This window comes from Symphalangus syndactylus, chromosome 1 (assembly GCF_028878055.3).
Source record: "Symphalangus syndactylus isolate Jambi chromosome 1, NHGRI_mSymSyn1-v2.1_pri, whole genome shotgun sequence".
Taxonomy (NCBI): domain Eukaryota; kingdom Metazoa; phylum Chordata; class Mammalia; order Primates; family Hylobatidae; genus Symphalangus; species Symphalangus syndactylus.
The window spans coordinates 75842002-75858491 of NC_072423.2; the positions used below are offsets into that span (position 1 = coordinate 75842002).

The 16490-nt window shown below is 40.6% G+C and overlaps 1 protein-coding gene across 1 annotated transcript in view; it reads left to right on the top strand.

Annotated features, from left to right (window-relative positions):
• Positions 1–15466, top strand: part of RAB31 (RAB31, member RAS oncogene family) — a 167726-nt gene extending 152260 nt beyond the window's left edge. The window contains exon 7 of the mRNA XM_055238449.2: positions 12104–15466. Coding sequence (XP_055094424.1) covers positions 12104–12201 — 98 coding nt within the window. The 3' untranslated portion in view covers positions 12202–15466. The remainder of the gene's footprint in view (positions 1–12103) is intronic.
• The last annotated feature ends 1024 nt before the right edge of the window (positions 15467–16490 follow it).

Genomic DNA, 16490 nt, shown 5'->3' on the forward strand with positions numbered 1-16490 from the left:
CTTTCGTCCTTTGATTTCTTACTCTCAACAGAATGGTTTCAGGCTCCTTGCCCTGAATGGCTGAACTCTAGCAGGCTGGGGCTGGAATTTCATGTGGGAAACCCCATGTCCCCACATTCCTCTCCCTTCTCCATCATGGTCAGTGGGTGCAGATGCTCTCTGGAGTTGTGTCACTCTGGGTGACATCTAAGTTTGAGCTCGAACTCATTACATTAGCCTCACATTTCCTCAGATTAAACTCATTCTCTTCTGGTGGCATTAGGCTCTTCTGCTATGTTCAGCTATGAAACATTTTGTTTTTACAGGTGGTTTTAACGAATGAAGCTAGATAGCTCCTGAGGATGACTGCCTTAGCACCTTCCGTCCTTACAGCCCCGCATATTCCGCAGAGCCCCCTCCTCCTCCTTAGCTCCCTGGCCTTGGAAGACCCCCAGCACAGATAGCAGTGGTCAGCCAGGGGAGCCTGGTGCCTTGTATGACCTGAACTTCAGCTTGAGGCCTCTGCACCAGCTGGGAGGCTTTCTGAAGTTTATGAAAGTCATTATTAAAATTTAAAAATATCAAATAAGGACCCGAAAGAGAAGAAGCCTGAGTAGGAAGGACTGTACTAGTATCTTTTTTTCTTTTTTTTTCTGAGACAGTCTTTGTTGCTCAGGCTGGAGTGCAGTGGTGCAATCATAGCTCACTGCAGCCTCCACCTCCTGGGCTCAAGCAATCCTCCCACCTCAGCCACCTGGGTAGCTGGGACTACAGGTGTGCACCACCACACCCAGCTAAATTTTTGGATTTTTAGTAGAATCAAGGTCTCGCCATGTTGCCTAGGCTGGTCTCAATCTCCTGAGCTCGAGCAATCTTCCCCCATCGGCCTCCCAAAGTGCCAGGATTACAGGTGTGAGCCACCACCCATGGCTTGTAGTAATAACTTAAAAGACATTTATCCAGTATAAATCCCTTCCTGTGTGTGACAGGGACTTTGAACAGATTAATTCCTCAGATCCTGGTGGTCTACTTTATGAAAAAACAAGTGCTTTGCTTAAACATGGGTAATTATGGTTTCAAAGTAATTAATTCCTACATAAGCCATCAAATACCCATATCACCTCATCTTTCATGTCACATAAACAATTGTTTGTTTCTGTTTTATTATACTTTGGTTGTAACTGCCTTGACAAAGAAAGCTTGTAAATACACAGCAATGGCAAAACCTCAGTCTGTCCATCTGTCTGGCTATCCATCTGTCTGTCTATCCATCTTTCCATCCATCTTTCCATCCGTCTGTCCATTTGTCTATCTGTCCATCTGCCTGTCTGTCTCTGTCTGTCCTTCTGTCCATCTGTGTGTATATCCATCTCTCTAGCTGTCCATCTGTCTGTCTATCCATCTGTCCATCTATCTATCCATCTGTACATCTGTCTGTCTATTCATCTGTCTATCTATCCATCCGTCTGTCTGTCCATCTGTCCATCTTTCTGCCTGTCTATCTGCATATGTAAGCACTGGTGCCTATCTTTTGCCTCTTTTCTCCTTCAGGTGAATTTCTTCAGAATGGGGTTCCGTAGCCTAATTGCAGGTTAATTTAAAACACAATTCCAAGTACACCTAAATATATTGCAGCAGACTTTTCATGTATTTTTCTTTTCCGTATTCCTACTTATATTACATGTGCTCCTCCCTGAGCTTAAAATAGAACTACATATTGCTGACACCTAGGCTCCCCAAAGCAATGCTCCACAGTTGACTATGCCTGGAGAAAAGATGCAATAAAAAGTTAAGGAGCTGTGAAAATAAAAGCCCTTTAAAAAGGTGTGCTTAAACAAAATTAATTCACATTGACTCAGTTGAAGAGATGAATGTTTCTCTTTTACAGTCCCATAGTGTTCATAAACCAGAAATGAGACAACTGTGTTTTCTGAACATTGGCAAATATAGTGTCTAACTGGAGACTGCTTGCAAAAATACGTTATCTTTTTAAAGACTGAAGCTACCCTGTAAAGGATTTAGGTGCTGCTCTGTTTGGGGTGGTCTGTGCAGTTTGTCCTCCTCATATAATATATTGTCATCTGATTGATATTCCTCCAGGCACCCTTTTCTAAATCACATTTTTAGACCTACTTTATCTGCCTGCATGTGGCTAATTCTCTTCCATGCATTTCTACTCAGGGTTTGTTTATTTTTTTTCCTTGGGTTCTTACACCCATGGAAGAAAAGTAAAAACTTGAGGTTACTTTTGGTTTTTTCTGCCATTTTGACACTTAAACATATTCTATCTTTAAATGATTCTCCAAGCGTTTAGGTATGTGTCTGTTCTTCTAGTGAGATTGGAAGTTCTTTGGGAGCTTGTCTTTTGTATTACCCATAAAGCTGAGACCAATAAATGGAATGGTGCTAAATTCGGGGCTTTGAATTTGGATCTTTGTCCTCATCTCATGATATAAAGTGAAATGTGATCACTTTTCTCTGGGAATTTCAGGTTGAAGAACAGCAAATTAGACAAGCCTACTTACTCTTGATTCGTTTATTCACAAATATATACTGTACTGTTTTATGGGTAGGTGCCATGCTAGACCCTGGGGACAGCACGGTGACAAATTACAGTGACAGTGGAGAGGGGGAGACAGCTGTGGGCACAGTCAGATTGGTGTCTGGTGACTCTTGGTAATCAGTGCTGCGCGGCGAAGGAGCGGACTGTGAGAGGTTACTATGGGGCGAGGGAGTGGCTTTAGATTGGGTGAGGAAGGCCTCCCCGAGGAAATGATTTTAAGCTGGACCTGAAAAACGAGAAAAGGCCAGTGGGCAAAGAGCTATCAGGCAGAGCAAACCGCAGGAGCCAAGTCGCAAGGCAGGAAATGGCGTGGTGCTTTTAAGGAAGAGCAAGGAGTGCTGTGGGAAGTTGTGGTTAGAGACTCAGCAGGGCCTTGCCATGGGGGTAAGGGTGATACTCTGAAACAATTGGAAGCCCCTCAAGCTTTTAAAGCAGGAGTGCAGAGTGTCCAATTTACATTTACAAAAGAAGATCACACGTAGAAGGAGGAAAGTCTCCGCATGTCTCAATCAGTTGGCATGCGATTGTAATAATCCAGGAGAGAAGTGGCTTGGACGAGGGTGGAGGAAGTGGAGCTGGATTTCAGAAATCTTCTGGAAGAAGAACCAATAACACTGGAAGGAGATGGGGAATGAGGAAGATAGCGTTACCAAGAGTCATCCCCGGGTTCTGTTTCCCGGAATGAGGAGGATTGGCATAGGAACAAGTGCTCTGGGCTGGATTTGGTTATGAGCCTAGCATACAGGATTCTGGATTGTGGTGAACCCAAGTTTTGGTTTGTAGATTATTATTATTTTTTTATTTTTAGAGATGAGGTCTCGCTGTATTGTCCAGGCTGGTCTTGAACTCCTGGGCTCAAGTGGTCCTCCCGCCTTGGCTTCTCAAAGTGCTGGGATTACAGGTGTGTGCCACCATGGCCAGCTGGTTTGTGGATTTTAATTACTCAACTCAAATATCTCCTTAAAAGTATTTTAACTTTTCCTGAGGGCAAAGAGAGGTGGAGCTGCAGGCTCAGCAGAAAAATGTCTGGATTGGGGTGGAACCCAGCAAAATAGCTATGCATTTTGCTCCAGTTAATTTAAATGTTGACTGTGGCAGGGAAAGCAGGACTTTCTCCTGAAAATTACACTTGGAGACACTAGAGACGTTAGACTAGGTTTTATATTTGTTGTTAGTTTGAGAGCAAGGTGAGAAACATTTGTTTTATTAAGGTGAATATATGGGCATGGTGGTGTGCACCTGTAGTCCCAGCTACTCTGGAGACTGAGTCAGGAGGATCACTTGGGCTCAGGAGTTTGAGGCTGCAGTGAGCTATGACTGTGCCACCGCCCTGCAGCCTGGGCAACAGAATGAGATCCTATCTCTAAAATAAATAAATAGATAAGGTAAATATATTTAGAGGTACAAGCATATTGGCTTGGAAAATTGGAATAGGGTGTTAATATGAAAGACAAGAAGTTAAGACTTGTGGGTAGTGATCATGTCTTGTTCTGGAAACATTTGTTCACAGAGTATTGTGCTCTAGGCACCTTTGGTTAATAGCAGGTTAAAGACATTTTAAAGCAAAGCAAAAGGTTTGCAGATTTTATAATAGTACAGCAAGCCATCAAGTGAAGGTAAGTTTAGCAGTTAAGGAACAAGGAAAGGACAAAGACAAAGTTTGTCCACTTTCTTACCCCCAAAAAAGTTAATTTAGTGAATGTGAAATAATGTCATTTCAGCATATGGGCAAGTTGGGTCTCAAAAGGCATGTCTTTTATTCCAGCAATTCTAAAGAAGAAATTGTTCAGGTGTGCAAACATAATAACAAGGTTTAATATGTATGGAACTCTGATTCTGTGCTTTTGTTGCAATTGCTGAAATATATACTCAGCTCATTAATGCACCCTTGATCCTATGAAGTAGGCACTGTTATCATCCCTATTTTACAGATGAGGAAATTGAGGCCCGGAGAGGCTTGTAACTTTCCCCAGGGCACACAGCTAATAAGTGAGAGGCAGACAGGCTCCGGGGCACATGCTCTTAGCTTGTCTATATCATGTCTCATTGCACAGCGTGGTTTATTGTAACATTATTCATGATAGCAGAAAACAGAAAATTACTGAACTGTCCAAAAGTTAGGAAACAGTTTTTAAGAAATCATAGTACACCCATATAAACAAGTGATTCAAAAGGATGACATAAATCTTTGTTTACTGACATAAAAAGATCAATCATTGAGTGTGAAATGGAAGTTACAGAGCAGTTCATATAATATCCTGATTTCATAATATATTTCATATTTCATAATATTTCGTAATCTATTTCAATATAATATTTCATATATTTCATAATATATTTCAATATCATATTCCACATATTTCATAATATATTTCAACATATATAATGATAAATATTATTCCAAGAATATATTCTTCTTGGAAGGATACATATCAAAATGTTAACAGTGGTTGTTTCATTATGGTCAGATTCCAGGGAACTTAAAAAACACTTTATTATGTAAAATTTCAAACACATACACAAGTACACTGAATAATATAGTGAACCATTGTATACTCAAAACCAAGCTTGTGTCATCTCTATCCCATCCTGTGCTCACCACCTATATTATTTTGAAGAGAATCTCAGACATCTAATTTAATCTGTAAATATTTTGTCCATAATTTTTTTAAACAATGACAACTATGTTATCATATTGATAACCAGAATGCTGTTATCATATAAATTACTATCATCAAATAAACGGTCTGTGGTCAAATTTCCAAAAAGTTCATAGTTGTCATAAATGGTTTCTTTGTTTGCATGTTACTGTTTGTTTACATCAGAATGGAAATAATCTCCACATGCTGGGATTAGTTGGTGTGTCTTTTAGGCCTCTCTTAAGCAATAGCTTTCCATTCCATCTTTCTTTTTTTCCACTTATGCAATTTGTTTATCAAAGAAATTAGAACAGTTTTCCTGCAGAGTTTAAGACAATATGGATTTTGCTGAGTTCCTTTTTTTTCCTGAATAGTATTCCATTGCATGCATAAACCACAATTTATTAATCTATTCACCTAACATTTGGATTGTTTCCAGTTTTGGGTGATAACCAGTAAGGGTGCTATGAGTATTCATGTACAAGTCTTTGTGTGTGTAAATACTAAGGAATGGAATGGCTGGCTTGTCTGGTAGGTGTGTTTTTAACTTTCTAAGATTAGAATGCCAAACTGTCTTCCAAGTGGTTTTACTACAGTATGTTACCACCACCAATGTGTGGGAGTTCCAGTTGCTCCAAGTCCTTGTCAACACTTGGTACTGTCAGTTTGTAAAATATTAACCATTCGAAAGGAAGTTTAGTGGTATCACATTGTGATTTTTGTTTGCATTTTCCTAATGACTAGTAATGTTGAGTGTCTTTTCATGAGCTTGTTTTCAATTTGTATAACTTGGTGAAGAGCCTTTTCAAATTCTACCCATTTTGTAATGGGTCGTTTGTCTTCTTATTGTTGAGTTCTAAAGATTACTTATATATTTTGGATACATATTTTTTATTAGATATTTGTTTTTCAATTATTTTCTCCCAGGCTGTGGCTTGTCTTCATTTTCTTGACAGTGTTGTTTGGAGAAAAGAGGTTTTTAATTATTGATGAAATGTAGTTTGTCAGGTTTTTTCCCTTTTGATTTGTGCTTTTTCTGTCTTACAATTTCTAAATGTTAAAATAAAAAAATTAAAGGGATACATTCATATAATGGAATATTATAAGGGATAAGAAGAAAATGAGCTATCAAACCATAAAAAATGTGGAAGAACCTTAAATGCATATTGCTGAGTGAAAGGAGCCAATCTGAAAAGACTACACACTGTGTGACTCCAACTACATGACACTCTGGAGGAGACAAAATTGTGGAGTCAGCAAAAAGATCAGTGGTTGCTGTGGGTTGTTGGGGGAGGGATGAATTGGTGTGTCACAGGATTTTTAGGGCAGTGAAACTGTTCTGTCTGATACTATAAAGTAGGATACATGTTATTATACGTTTATCAAAACCCATAAAATATACAGTGCCAAAAGTGAACCCTCCTGTGAACTATAGACTATCCTTAATAGTGATGTCTTTAGCAAATGTTGGTTCATCAGTTGTTACAAATGTTCCACTAAAGCAAGATGTTAAAAATGGGAGAAATTGAAGATGAGGAGAGGAAGGTATATGCCATCTCTCTATTTTTCACTGAATTTTTTTCCGTAAACCAAAAACTGCTCAAAAAATAAATAAATAAAGTTTATCAATTAAAAAAAGAAAGGGAAAGGCGCCTTTGAGTGGTAGGGAAGCCTAATGATTTTTTTTAAGGTTTTATTTTTTTATTTTACTTTATTTTTTTTTAACTTTAAATTCCAGGATACATGTGCAGAACATGCAGGTTTGTTACACAGGTATACATATGCCATAGTGGTTTGCTGCACGTATCAACCTGTCATCTAGGTTTTAAGACCTGCATGCATTAGGTATTTTTCCTAACGTTCTCGCTCCCCTCGCCCCCAACCCCTCGACAGGTCCTGGTGTGTGATGTTCCCCTCCCTGTGTCCATGTGTTGTCATTGTTCAACTCCCACTTATGAGTGAGAACACGTGGTGTTTGATTTTCTGTTCCTGTGTTAGTTTACTGAGAACGAGGGGGGAAGCCTAATGATTTTAAAGTAGCTTAAGTCCCTGTGTGTTGGACACCTTGGCATTTTGGAGCAATTGTGACCTCCCCTGATTCCCCTCGTGCAGGTGCATCACCACTTCTTTACCTCCCTAGACTTTTAACTTCAGGTTTTTTGTCTCTGTGTCGACTCTCCCGCCTCCACGCAGTTGTCACCTCCTGCTAAGCATCTTCCACAGTTTCCCTGTCCATCTGTGCTTCCTGCTTCCCCATGGCATACTTAAGGCTCACCTAACGACCTGGGCTTTCCAGGCCTCCTGACCCAATGAGCTTCCCATCTGAGAATCCATTCCGGTCCTTTATAGCATGTAGCGCATTCCTCTTTATCCTAATATTCAGAGCCTTCTAGTAATCCTAATATTGTCTTCTTTATGGCAGCAAGAGGACAGTGACAGGGAATAACTTCAAGTAACATGTGTGTGTCCCCCAGTTCTGCGTTATTAGGGTGATGTTCCATGATCGTGAGTCATTGCTGTGTTCCAGAGACCCCCTCTCTACATGGCTAGAGGCTAGAGGTCATTATCAAGAGTGAATACTGCCAAGTCCTAGCAAACTTGGTCAAGTTACTCATCTGGATGATTCAGAAAATCAGATCAAGAAATGGATGTTACACAGCAACTGCCAGCATTGCTAACACCAAACAAAAGATAACCAAGCCAAGTAAATACTGGAACTGGAATGAAAGGAGAGAAGAATCACATACAGCGGAATTGTTAGCAGGAGAGTCAGCGCTCACGCAGGAAATGGCTGGTCCACGGGGAAAGGGAACAGCCCCAGCTAAGCTTGCTGTTTTATTTTTGTTGTGTGTAAATGTATGACAGCCCAGTTCAGAGCCAGGATAAAACTTACAAGCTAGGAATTTGTTTTCACATACTGTGTTCCTGTGGAATCATTTCTAAAACCTGCTTTTCCTCTAGACTGTCAACTTTCAGGAAAACTGAACTTCAAAAAAAAAAGTCTTTTAAACTTCTCCTAGACAGCATCTTACAAAATCCAAACCCTATTAAAATAAACACTCTGGCCTCAAATTTATGCTCAAGGACAACTTGTTCTGGAGGCTGACTACTTAGAGCACATTTTGTAAGAGTGGAAACCTACAGATGAGGCTCAGAGCCTTTTCAGATGTTTGTGTATATATTTTTGTCCTGCTGTATGCCTGTGTAAATAATACTGATTCAACAGTGTTCCAAGGTGATCACCTTGGTACAGAATGCCATGGCCATTTTCCAAAACCATGTCTTTGTGTAAGTGCCTTGAACCTTCCGGTAAGTTCTGAATACCTTAGGCCCTAAGATCAGGGTTTGCGTTCGGGGTTTGCTTTCTGGTTTCGCGTTCTGGTTTCCTGGTGCAGGCTCCCTTCTCCTTTTAAAGGTGCTGGCCTCATTGTTATGATCTGGCTTTTCTCTGTCTCTGCGTGGAAGCATTTCCTTCTCCCTGTGTTTGAGGTTGGCATGTGTGTGACTCATCCCAGGCTGAGAGTTTTGTAGATGAGCAGGGTGGGTCCCGGTCCACTAACTGAACCCTGAGAATTGTCCGTGACCATGAATCACACAGCATTTCTCCCCGCCATGCAAAACCCATGAAGCCCTCGACTGCTGGGGACTCCCTCCATCATCATTGGTTCCTCCCCTTTTAGTGAAGGCTGTGTGTGTTCCTTTCCCACATTCGTTCTACAGGTGAAGAAAGGAAGGCTCGGAGGTTTTAAATAACTGGTCCAAGTTCATTGAACTGGAATGCTGACTCTCTCACATCTCAAAACTCTTTCTACCGAAGGAGAAAAATGAAGCCTGAGAAATATTTTAGTCTAATAAGTGAAATTTTGAATATTCTGAAGATAAAAGAACCTGGCACACCTAAGAAGCCATGTTCAACAGCTGATTCAGGAGTGCTGCTAAGAGTTCAAAACATGCGAGAGGGGAGTCTCCTTGAGACAGAGCCAGGCCTTCCTCAGTTTGCATTCTATGCATCAGTGCTCACTGTTGACTGGGGAGAGAAATGAGAAGCAGCAAAGAGGAAGGAGGTGGCGGAAAGCGAGGAAAGGTGTGGACAGACCTTCCTGGCATCCTACTTTGCTATCTGTACGCTCTTTGTTTCTAGATTTTCACTATACTTTTGTCACTTTAATAACTGTCTTACATATAAACTTTTTCTTTAATTTGTGTACTTTCCAAAGCAAAAAACTTATGAAAACAAGACATGAGGGAAGTAAAGTCATGGAGGGCTAAAAAGCTAATGCCGTTTTGCTAACATTAGAGTTAGCATAGGGACACCACAAAGTTGATGTTAACATAGGATGTTGATTTTGATACAGTAAAAAATGCTAAAATGTCAACTCCTTTTACTGATAAGTAAAGAGCTCTTGGCTAACTAGGGCAACAACTGTACCCATGAGAATTATAGTACTGTCCAAAAATATTTCAGGTGCAAAAGCGAAAGTCCTGATTGCACTGTGTAACACACTCAGGAGGCTCCTGAAATATTACTAACTTCAATAATGATGTAACTCGACACTGTCACCCCTTTCTCCTCAGGAGTAAGTAACTCTTTATTGGCAAGATCTGACTTGGCTAGATCTTTAAAGAGTACTGGTAGTCATTGGAGACTTCCTTCTCTATTTATCACTTAAGGTTGACTAAGTAGAAGAGGCATTTTGTTTACTCCCTTTTAATTGTGATAAATTTAAAAGAATAGCATGTCCAGAAAAGGAAAATTCATACTTACGGTCTCCTTTGCCCCTGGATTAGGACTGAAGTGTTTTGGGGATGGCCTGCAAAAGCTCTGTAGATCTCTGGCAAAAGCCACAGCTGCGGAAATTGTTGCAAACTTTTCATTTGCTTCATTGTCAAATGAAGATCTCTACTATTACTTTTGAGTTTGGAGTTAAATGCTGGTGACCTTAATCTTCATGCTTAAGCTTTGGTGACTATCTATACCATCTGATCTACACAATGCATGATTACCTTTGAAATCAACTCTTTTTGTCCCTTGTGGAAATGCACCTCTGCTGGGGTGTTTTGGCGCTCTATATGGTCATTAGGTAACATCCACTTGCATTAAAAGACTTTGTCAGGGCCCAACACATAGTCAGTATTCCGTGCTTTCAGTGTGTGTTCGGATTCTCCTCTTACTGGTTTTCTTAGACTGTACTGTTCTCTAAGCAAATGCCGATGTGTGATTTTTAAGATGTGCTGGGGAACAATAAATCAATACCACAACCCAAAAAAAAAAAGACTTTGTCTTTAGAACCAATTTCCCTTCCACTTCTAATTACTGGTTCCTTAGCAAATGAATACACTAACTAGCCAATAAAAAAAATATAGATGATAGATAGATGATAGATAGATAGATAGATAGATGGACAGACAGACAGATAGATAGAGATATTCATTTTAGCTTAGGCCTGGTGGCTCATACCTGTAATCTCAGCACTTTAGGAGACCAAAGTGAGAGGATCACTTGAGGTCAGGAGTTTGAGACCAGCCTGGGCAACATAGCAGACCCTATCTCTACCAAAAAAAAAAAAAATTTATCAGGGCATGGTGGCGCACACCTATAGTCCCAGCTACTCAGAAGGTTGAGGTGGGAGGATCCCTTTAGCCCTGGAGTTCGAGGTTGCAGTAAGCCATGATCAAGCTACTGCACTTCAGCCTGGGTGACAGAGTGAGACCCTGTCTCAAGAATAAAACAAAATCCTCATTTTAGAGCTAGTGTTTCATGCCTTTTTCAAGGGGGATAGAAAAGTAGCAAAGAGAGCTAATGTGGTTCAGTGGGAAGAGCACAGGCCTTGGGACCCATCAGGAAATCAAGGTGTAGATTATAATCAAAGCACCAGCTGTACTACTGCCTGTTATTGATGGGACCTTCAGCAAAGTGCTCAAGTTCTCAAGTCAGAGTGAAATGGTGATAATAACGACCATTACATCAAATTCACAGGGCAAGGTGAGGATGGTGTTTGTGAAAATCTTTGAAAACTGGGAGCTACTAAGGTTATTTCCAGATTCCATTACCTTTTTTCAGAAAACAACTTTATTGAGATAAAATTCACATACCATACATTTCACCCATTTCAAGTGTACAATTCAGTGGTGTTTGGTATATTCACAGATCTGTGCAGCCATCAGCACAGTCAATTTTAGAAAAATCACCTCATAAAGAAACCCATACCCTTTAGCTATCATCTCCCTGGCCCCTTCCATTGCCTGTTTAATTTTTATTTTGTGTTTATTCATAGAGACTCTCTGATAATTTTTAAAATTAAGTTAAGTAAAAATAAGATTTCTTGTGGATGACATTAACATATTGTTTCCTATGAAAAGTGTCTCTGTAGGGCTTTCCAGTTAATGATCTAAATGCATTGGCAGGATGAGGGATGATGAACTAAGTGTTAATAAATGACACTGCTAGGAAGATTACAATTCAAATCTATTTCTATTTTGAGAAGCAGAAAAGATGGATGAGTACTCACTGTTACTGTTGAAGTCACGGTACCATGAAAGCTGCTCATTATATCAGGATGGGTCTCTGGAAAGGCAGGGAGGGAAGAGTGCGCTGATGAGCGGAGGCTGGATGGGAACTGCCCCCAGGAGTGGATCTTCCTAGCCCAGGAAATCCACACCATCAGGAAACTGCTGGACTGTTCCTTACGTGAACTTCCTAAGCCCATGAATTGGGCTTCATGCAGCAGAACTAGGGAGGAAAGGAGAGGAAGAAGGAAAGGAGGGAGGAAAGGAAGGAAGGAGAAAGGAGCCCCTCCGGGAACACCTTTATTTTCTGCACAGCCCAAATATTAAGCAGGAGTGTTGAAGCAGGGTGAAAATCTGTGTGTGCAGTGTTGGCTGTAGGAAAGGGAACTCACCCTTGGCCTCCTTTTTGTTCCAGGCCGCCAGATCCCACCCTTGGACCCCCATGAAAATGGAAACAGTGGAGGAATCAAAGTTGGGCAGCCACCTATGCAAGCCAGCCGCCGGTGCTGTTGACCCAAGGGCCGTGGTCCGTGGTACTTGAAGAAGCCAGAGCCCACATCCTGTGCGCTGCTGAAGGACCCTACGCTCAGTGGCCTGGCACCTCACTTTGAGAAGAGTGAGCACACTGGCTTTGCATCCTGGAAGACCTGCAGGGGGCGGGGCAGGAAATGTTCCTGAAAAGGATTTTAGAAAACCCTGGGAAAACCCACCACACCACCACAAAATGGCCTTTAGTGTGTGAAATGCACATGGAGGGGATGTAGTTGCATTTCTGCTAAAAAAAAAAAAAAAAAAAAAAAAAAAAAAAAAAAAAAAAAACCTTTAAAAATTCTTGGATGTATACAAAAGTCTTAATGCCTTATTATGTGTATGGGATTCTAAAGTGGCGTTCCACTCGGATTTCCTGTGCTACCTATCCAAATTCCAGTAACTACTTCAGTGTCATTGCCTTTGTTACCTAACCAACCTTCACTGAAAGGCAAATTTAGTTGAGGAGGTTAGTTTTTAGCTAGCTTTGGAAGTAAGCCTTTATTTATTACTTTTTGGAAGGAAATCAGAGAAGTGTCAGTGGACCATCACCCAGACTGAGGCTTGAGCTATTACAGAAGCCAGGAAGAGTGTATTAGAAACTGTTGTCTACACCACTTTTAATTGGTGAACATTTTTCTAAGCTATGGTCATATATACCCAAACAAACCAAATCAACCTAAATTATTGCATATAATTTTGGGATTGGGTGGCCTAGTTTGAAAGAGTGATTTAAGTAATCACTATATAAGTGGTGAGAGATGCAGGATATACACATTATTCAAGAGACTACCTGACGTGCATCTCCTCCGCAGGAATACATTCCTCCTGTCTTAGAGAAGTTTAATGCACATAGTATTATTTTACTAAGAGAATATCTCTTGGTGTCATATCTAGGGGAAGAGAATTAACTAGAATTAAATTTAATGTTTGAATCTAAATCATTGGGCAAACTTCTAATAATAGCAATTAATAATAGGTTACAGGAAAGCCAGCCAGAGGAAGTGTCAGCACTTTAAAATTCTAGACCCAAAAAAACTACAAAATCAGGAAAAGTATTTTTATGTTTCTAGCTTGAGGAGAAGGGTTTTAGGGCTAACCAGAGGTCCGACCCTGGAATGCCAAGGAACTGAGAATGGGCTCCGATGAAAACCTTCCTTTTCAGATTCCCTGTCTGCTCAATTAATTAAAGATGTTTGAATCCAAAGGAAGTCAAGGAAGAAAAAGTGTGGAAAGGAAGAGAACTGATTCCTACTGAAAATTCAAATTCTATTACCATTCTAACTTTCACAAAAAGTTGGGATCAAGAAGCAGTGGATTTCCCACCAGGGCTTATATTAGGGGGTGATTCTTAAAGGACATTAGGATTGGTGCTCAGAAATGGTTAATCATGCTGTGTGCTAACCAGGGCCAGCTGGTACCTTCTTTGCCATGAGCATTCAAGGGACAGCTAACCTTTATTGACAATCTATATTGCGAAAGTCAGGAAAGAGGTCGTGAGCTGATTGGATTAAAGACTTGGCACTTCAGTAACTCAGCACGCTTCCACTTCACTCAATTTAAGAGAGTTCATTGACAGTGTTAGGATGTGAAGGCTGGAAAACATTTATTTTGCTTTAAGAATTCCATTTGGCTCTCCCAAATAGGTATCTCAAAAACTGTTAGCGAGTGGCATTTGGATGTCTTGACAGGGCCTTTGCAGGGATTTTTAGGGTTTTTTCCACATTGTCCACATTAATGGTTGGCATATTGTGCTTACAGGCCAAGAAATGATCATACCCCTTGCCAAAGGTAAAAAAAAAAAAAAAAAAAAATTGAGTTGAAAATTGAAGTGACCTCTTTCCAGCTGACGTGCAGGCTTATTTTGTAACCTTTCCTCATCCAGTTTTCCCTGAGAACCTGGGTTTATCTCTAGACAGCTGTTCAGGTTTTTTAGCTGAGGGGTAAGTATCCTAGATGAGAATTTTGCATCTTTGGGCTGGGTTTGCAGTGGTTGTGTTTTGCATAAAATGTCTAGTCTTAGCCACACATAGTGAGCTACCCACTAATGAGCCCATGGTTTTATTTCAAAAGCACATGAGGGTGTGAAACCACTCTGTTACCTTTCTGTATTGCCTTCGCTATTCAAGCCAGTCAGAGGACAATATATATATTCTCATCAGCACTCAGAGTAGTCGGTGAAGATCACACTTGGGCACACCAGGATTCACATAAACATTGTATCTTCTCTGTGGATGCTCAGGCCTTCTCTACAATGAGGCTTTACAACCTTCCTTTGTTTGGGCTCGGGTTTACTTCCTGGTTGTCTAATAATTGAACCATAACCATGTAATATTATGTAAAGGCCTGGAAATTACTGTTGCTAAAAAAAGTCATGTAGTTTCATGTGATGTAGCATCCTTGGCATCATTTTCCAAAATTTGTTCCTTCTCCCTTTTTTTTTCTTTCATGTGTGGCATGAGTGTTATCTGTGTAAATATGATTGTATATGTGTTATTCCGACATCTAATCCATTTCACTGGCTGAGTTTGGCCCCTAGCCATGTGTTAATATAAGGTAGGCATGGCTTCTCAGAGGGATGGCTTCCCAATGGAAATCTCTGAGAATGGCAGTGGAGTTGTGCAAGCATTTTACGTCGCCACATAATTGACTTGCCATTTTATGGTTAAAAATGGCACATTAGGCTGTTGAATATGACGTTACCTTGCAGACTAAAAGGTTGAAGGCCCGAAACTAACTTTTAGCTAACAATAAGGGCTGTGCCCCAATGGAAACTGAGTTCATTTTCTGAGAAAGGTTTGGATGACTGAAATATTTCCTCGACAATCAAGGACCTTGGCATGTGGTGGCTGAAACTGAGCTTTTTGTGTGGGCTCCAGTTCTCACTGTTCTGCAATGCTCATGGCAAGTTGAATGGTGAACTAGCTTATAAACTAAAGGGCTCTGAACTGTATTCAGACTGATTGGGTATCTAGCTTACTGTTTTAACATCATTGTTGAAACCAGACCCCGTAATCCAATGGTGCTGCCCTGTTGTGCAAACTGCTCCCTTTTCTCGTGTTTTTGTAAAGAGCTTCCGTCTGGGCTGGACCCAGTTCCTGCACATACAAGACACCGCTGCAGTCAGCTAGGACCTTTCCGCCACGTATTCTATTCTGTAGTAAAGCATTTCCATCAACAATGCCCAACTGTATCTGTTATTTTTGGTTTAACACACACTGATTCATACTAATAAATATTTTCAGTTGTATCATTTGTCTTTTTCTTATTACACTGTTCAGTAGAATCATTTTTTAAAAATCACAGTTAAACAGAGAATGATGATTCCCCAGGGAAATGTGTGCACCTGCACGTATGCAGACATGCATAAGGATGTTCCCTGAAACACTGTTTGCCGTAGCAAAATGTTGCCTTCCACTAAGGAAATGGAAAAATGAAATGCGGCCCAGCCACATGATGAAAGCTATCAGGTAATGAAAATGAACTCACTATCATGCATCAACATGGATCTCAAAAACAGAGTTTGGAGTGCAGGCTGCCATCCTGTACATCCCCAAGGGAGCCATCATAGTTGCCTGTATGAATGCAACCCTCAGGAACTGTGCAGTGCATCGCCTGGGCAACCAACCTGTGGCCCTGGCTGAGTGAATACAGCAAGCTGAATAAGTACCAATGCATGTCAACTCACACAGAACAATAATTCAGACATTGTTTATGAATGTGTTTGTGTGCTAAAAGAATTGGAAAGCAAAACACGAACTTCATGATGGTCCTTACCTGAGGGGAGGGAGAGAAGTGAACAGGATCAGGGAGAACAAAGGAGATGTAACTATCTGTCATTTGTATTTACTTCATGATAGAAAAATCTGAAGCCAATACGACAAAAGGATAACATTTGGTCATTTCAAGGTGTGTGTTTTATTAGCCTTCATATTTTTCTGTGTGTTTTGTTTTTCAAAGAGGAAGGGGAATGGAGACAAGAAAAACAACAAAGGATGAGAGTGACTTCTTTAATATGCAAGAAAGTTTTCATAAGTGTATTTGCCAAGTCAGTTACTTTGATGAGGTATACTCATTCCCATCCCCTCTCCTCCGTTGTCTCAGCCCCCACTACCTGACACCAACAAACACACACACACACACACACACACTTTCACATTCATGCCCTTGTGGGGCTTATGTTTTCTCTGCAGAGCTTCATTTGACATCTAGATGACTGGGAAAGTGGGAGGTGAACAGCAGAGAAGCAGCATCTTCATGTTCTCAGCATTGGA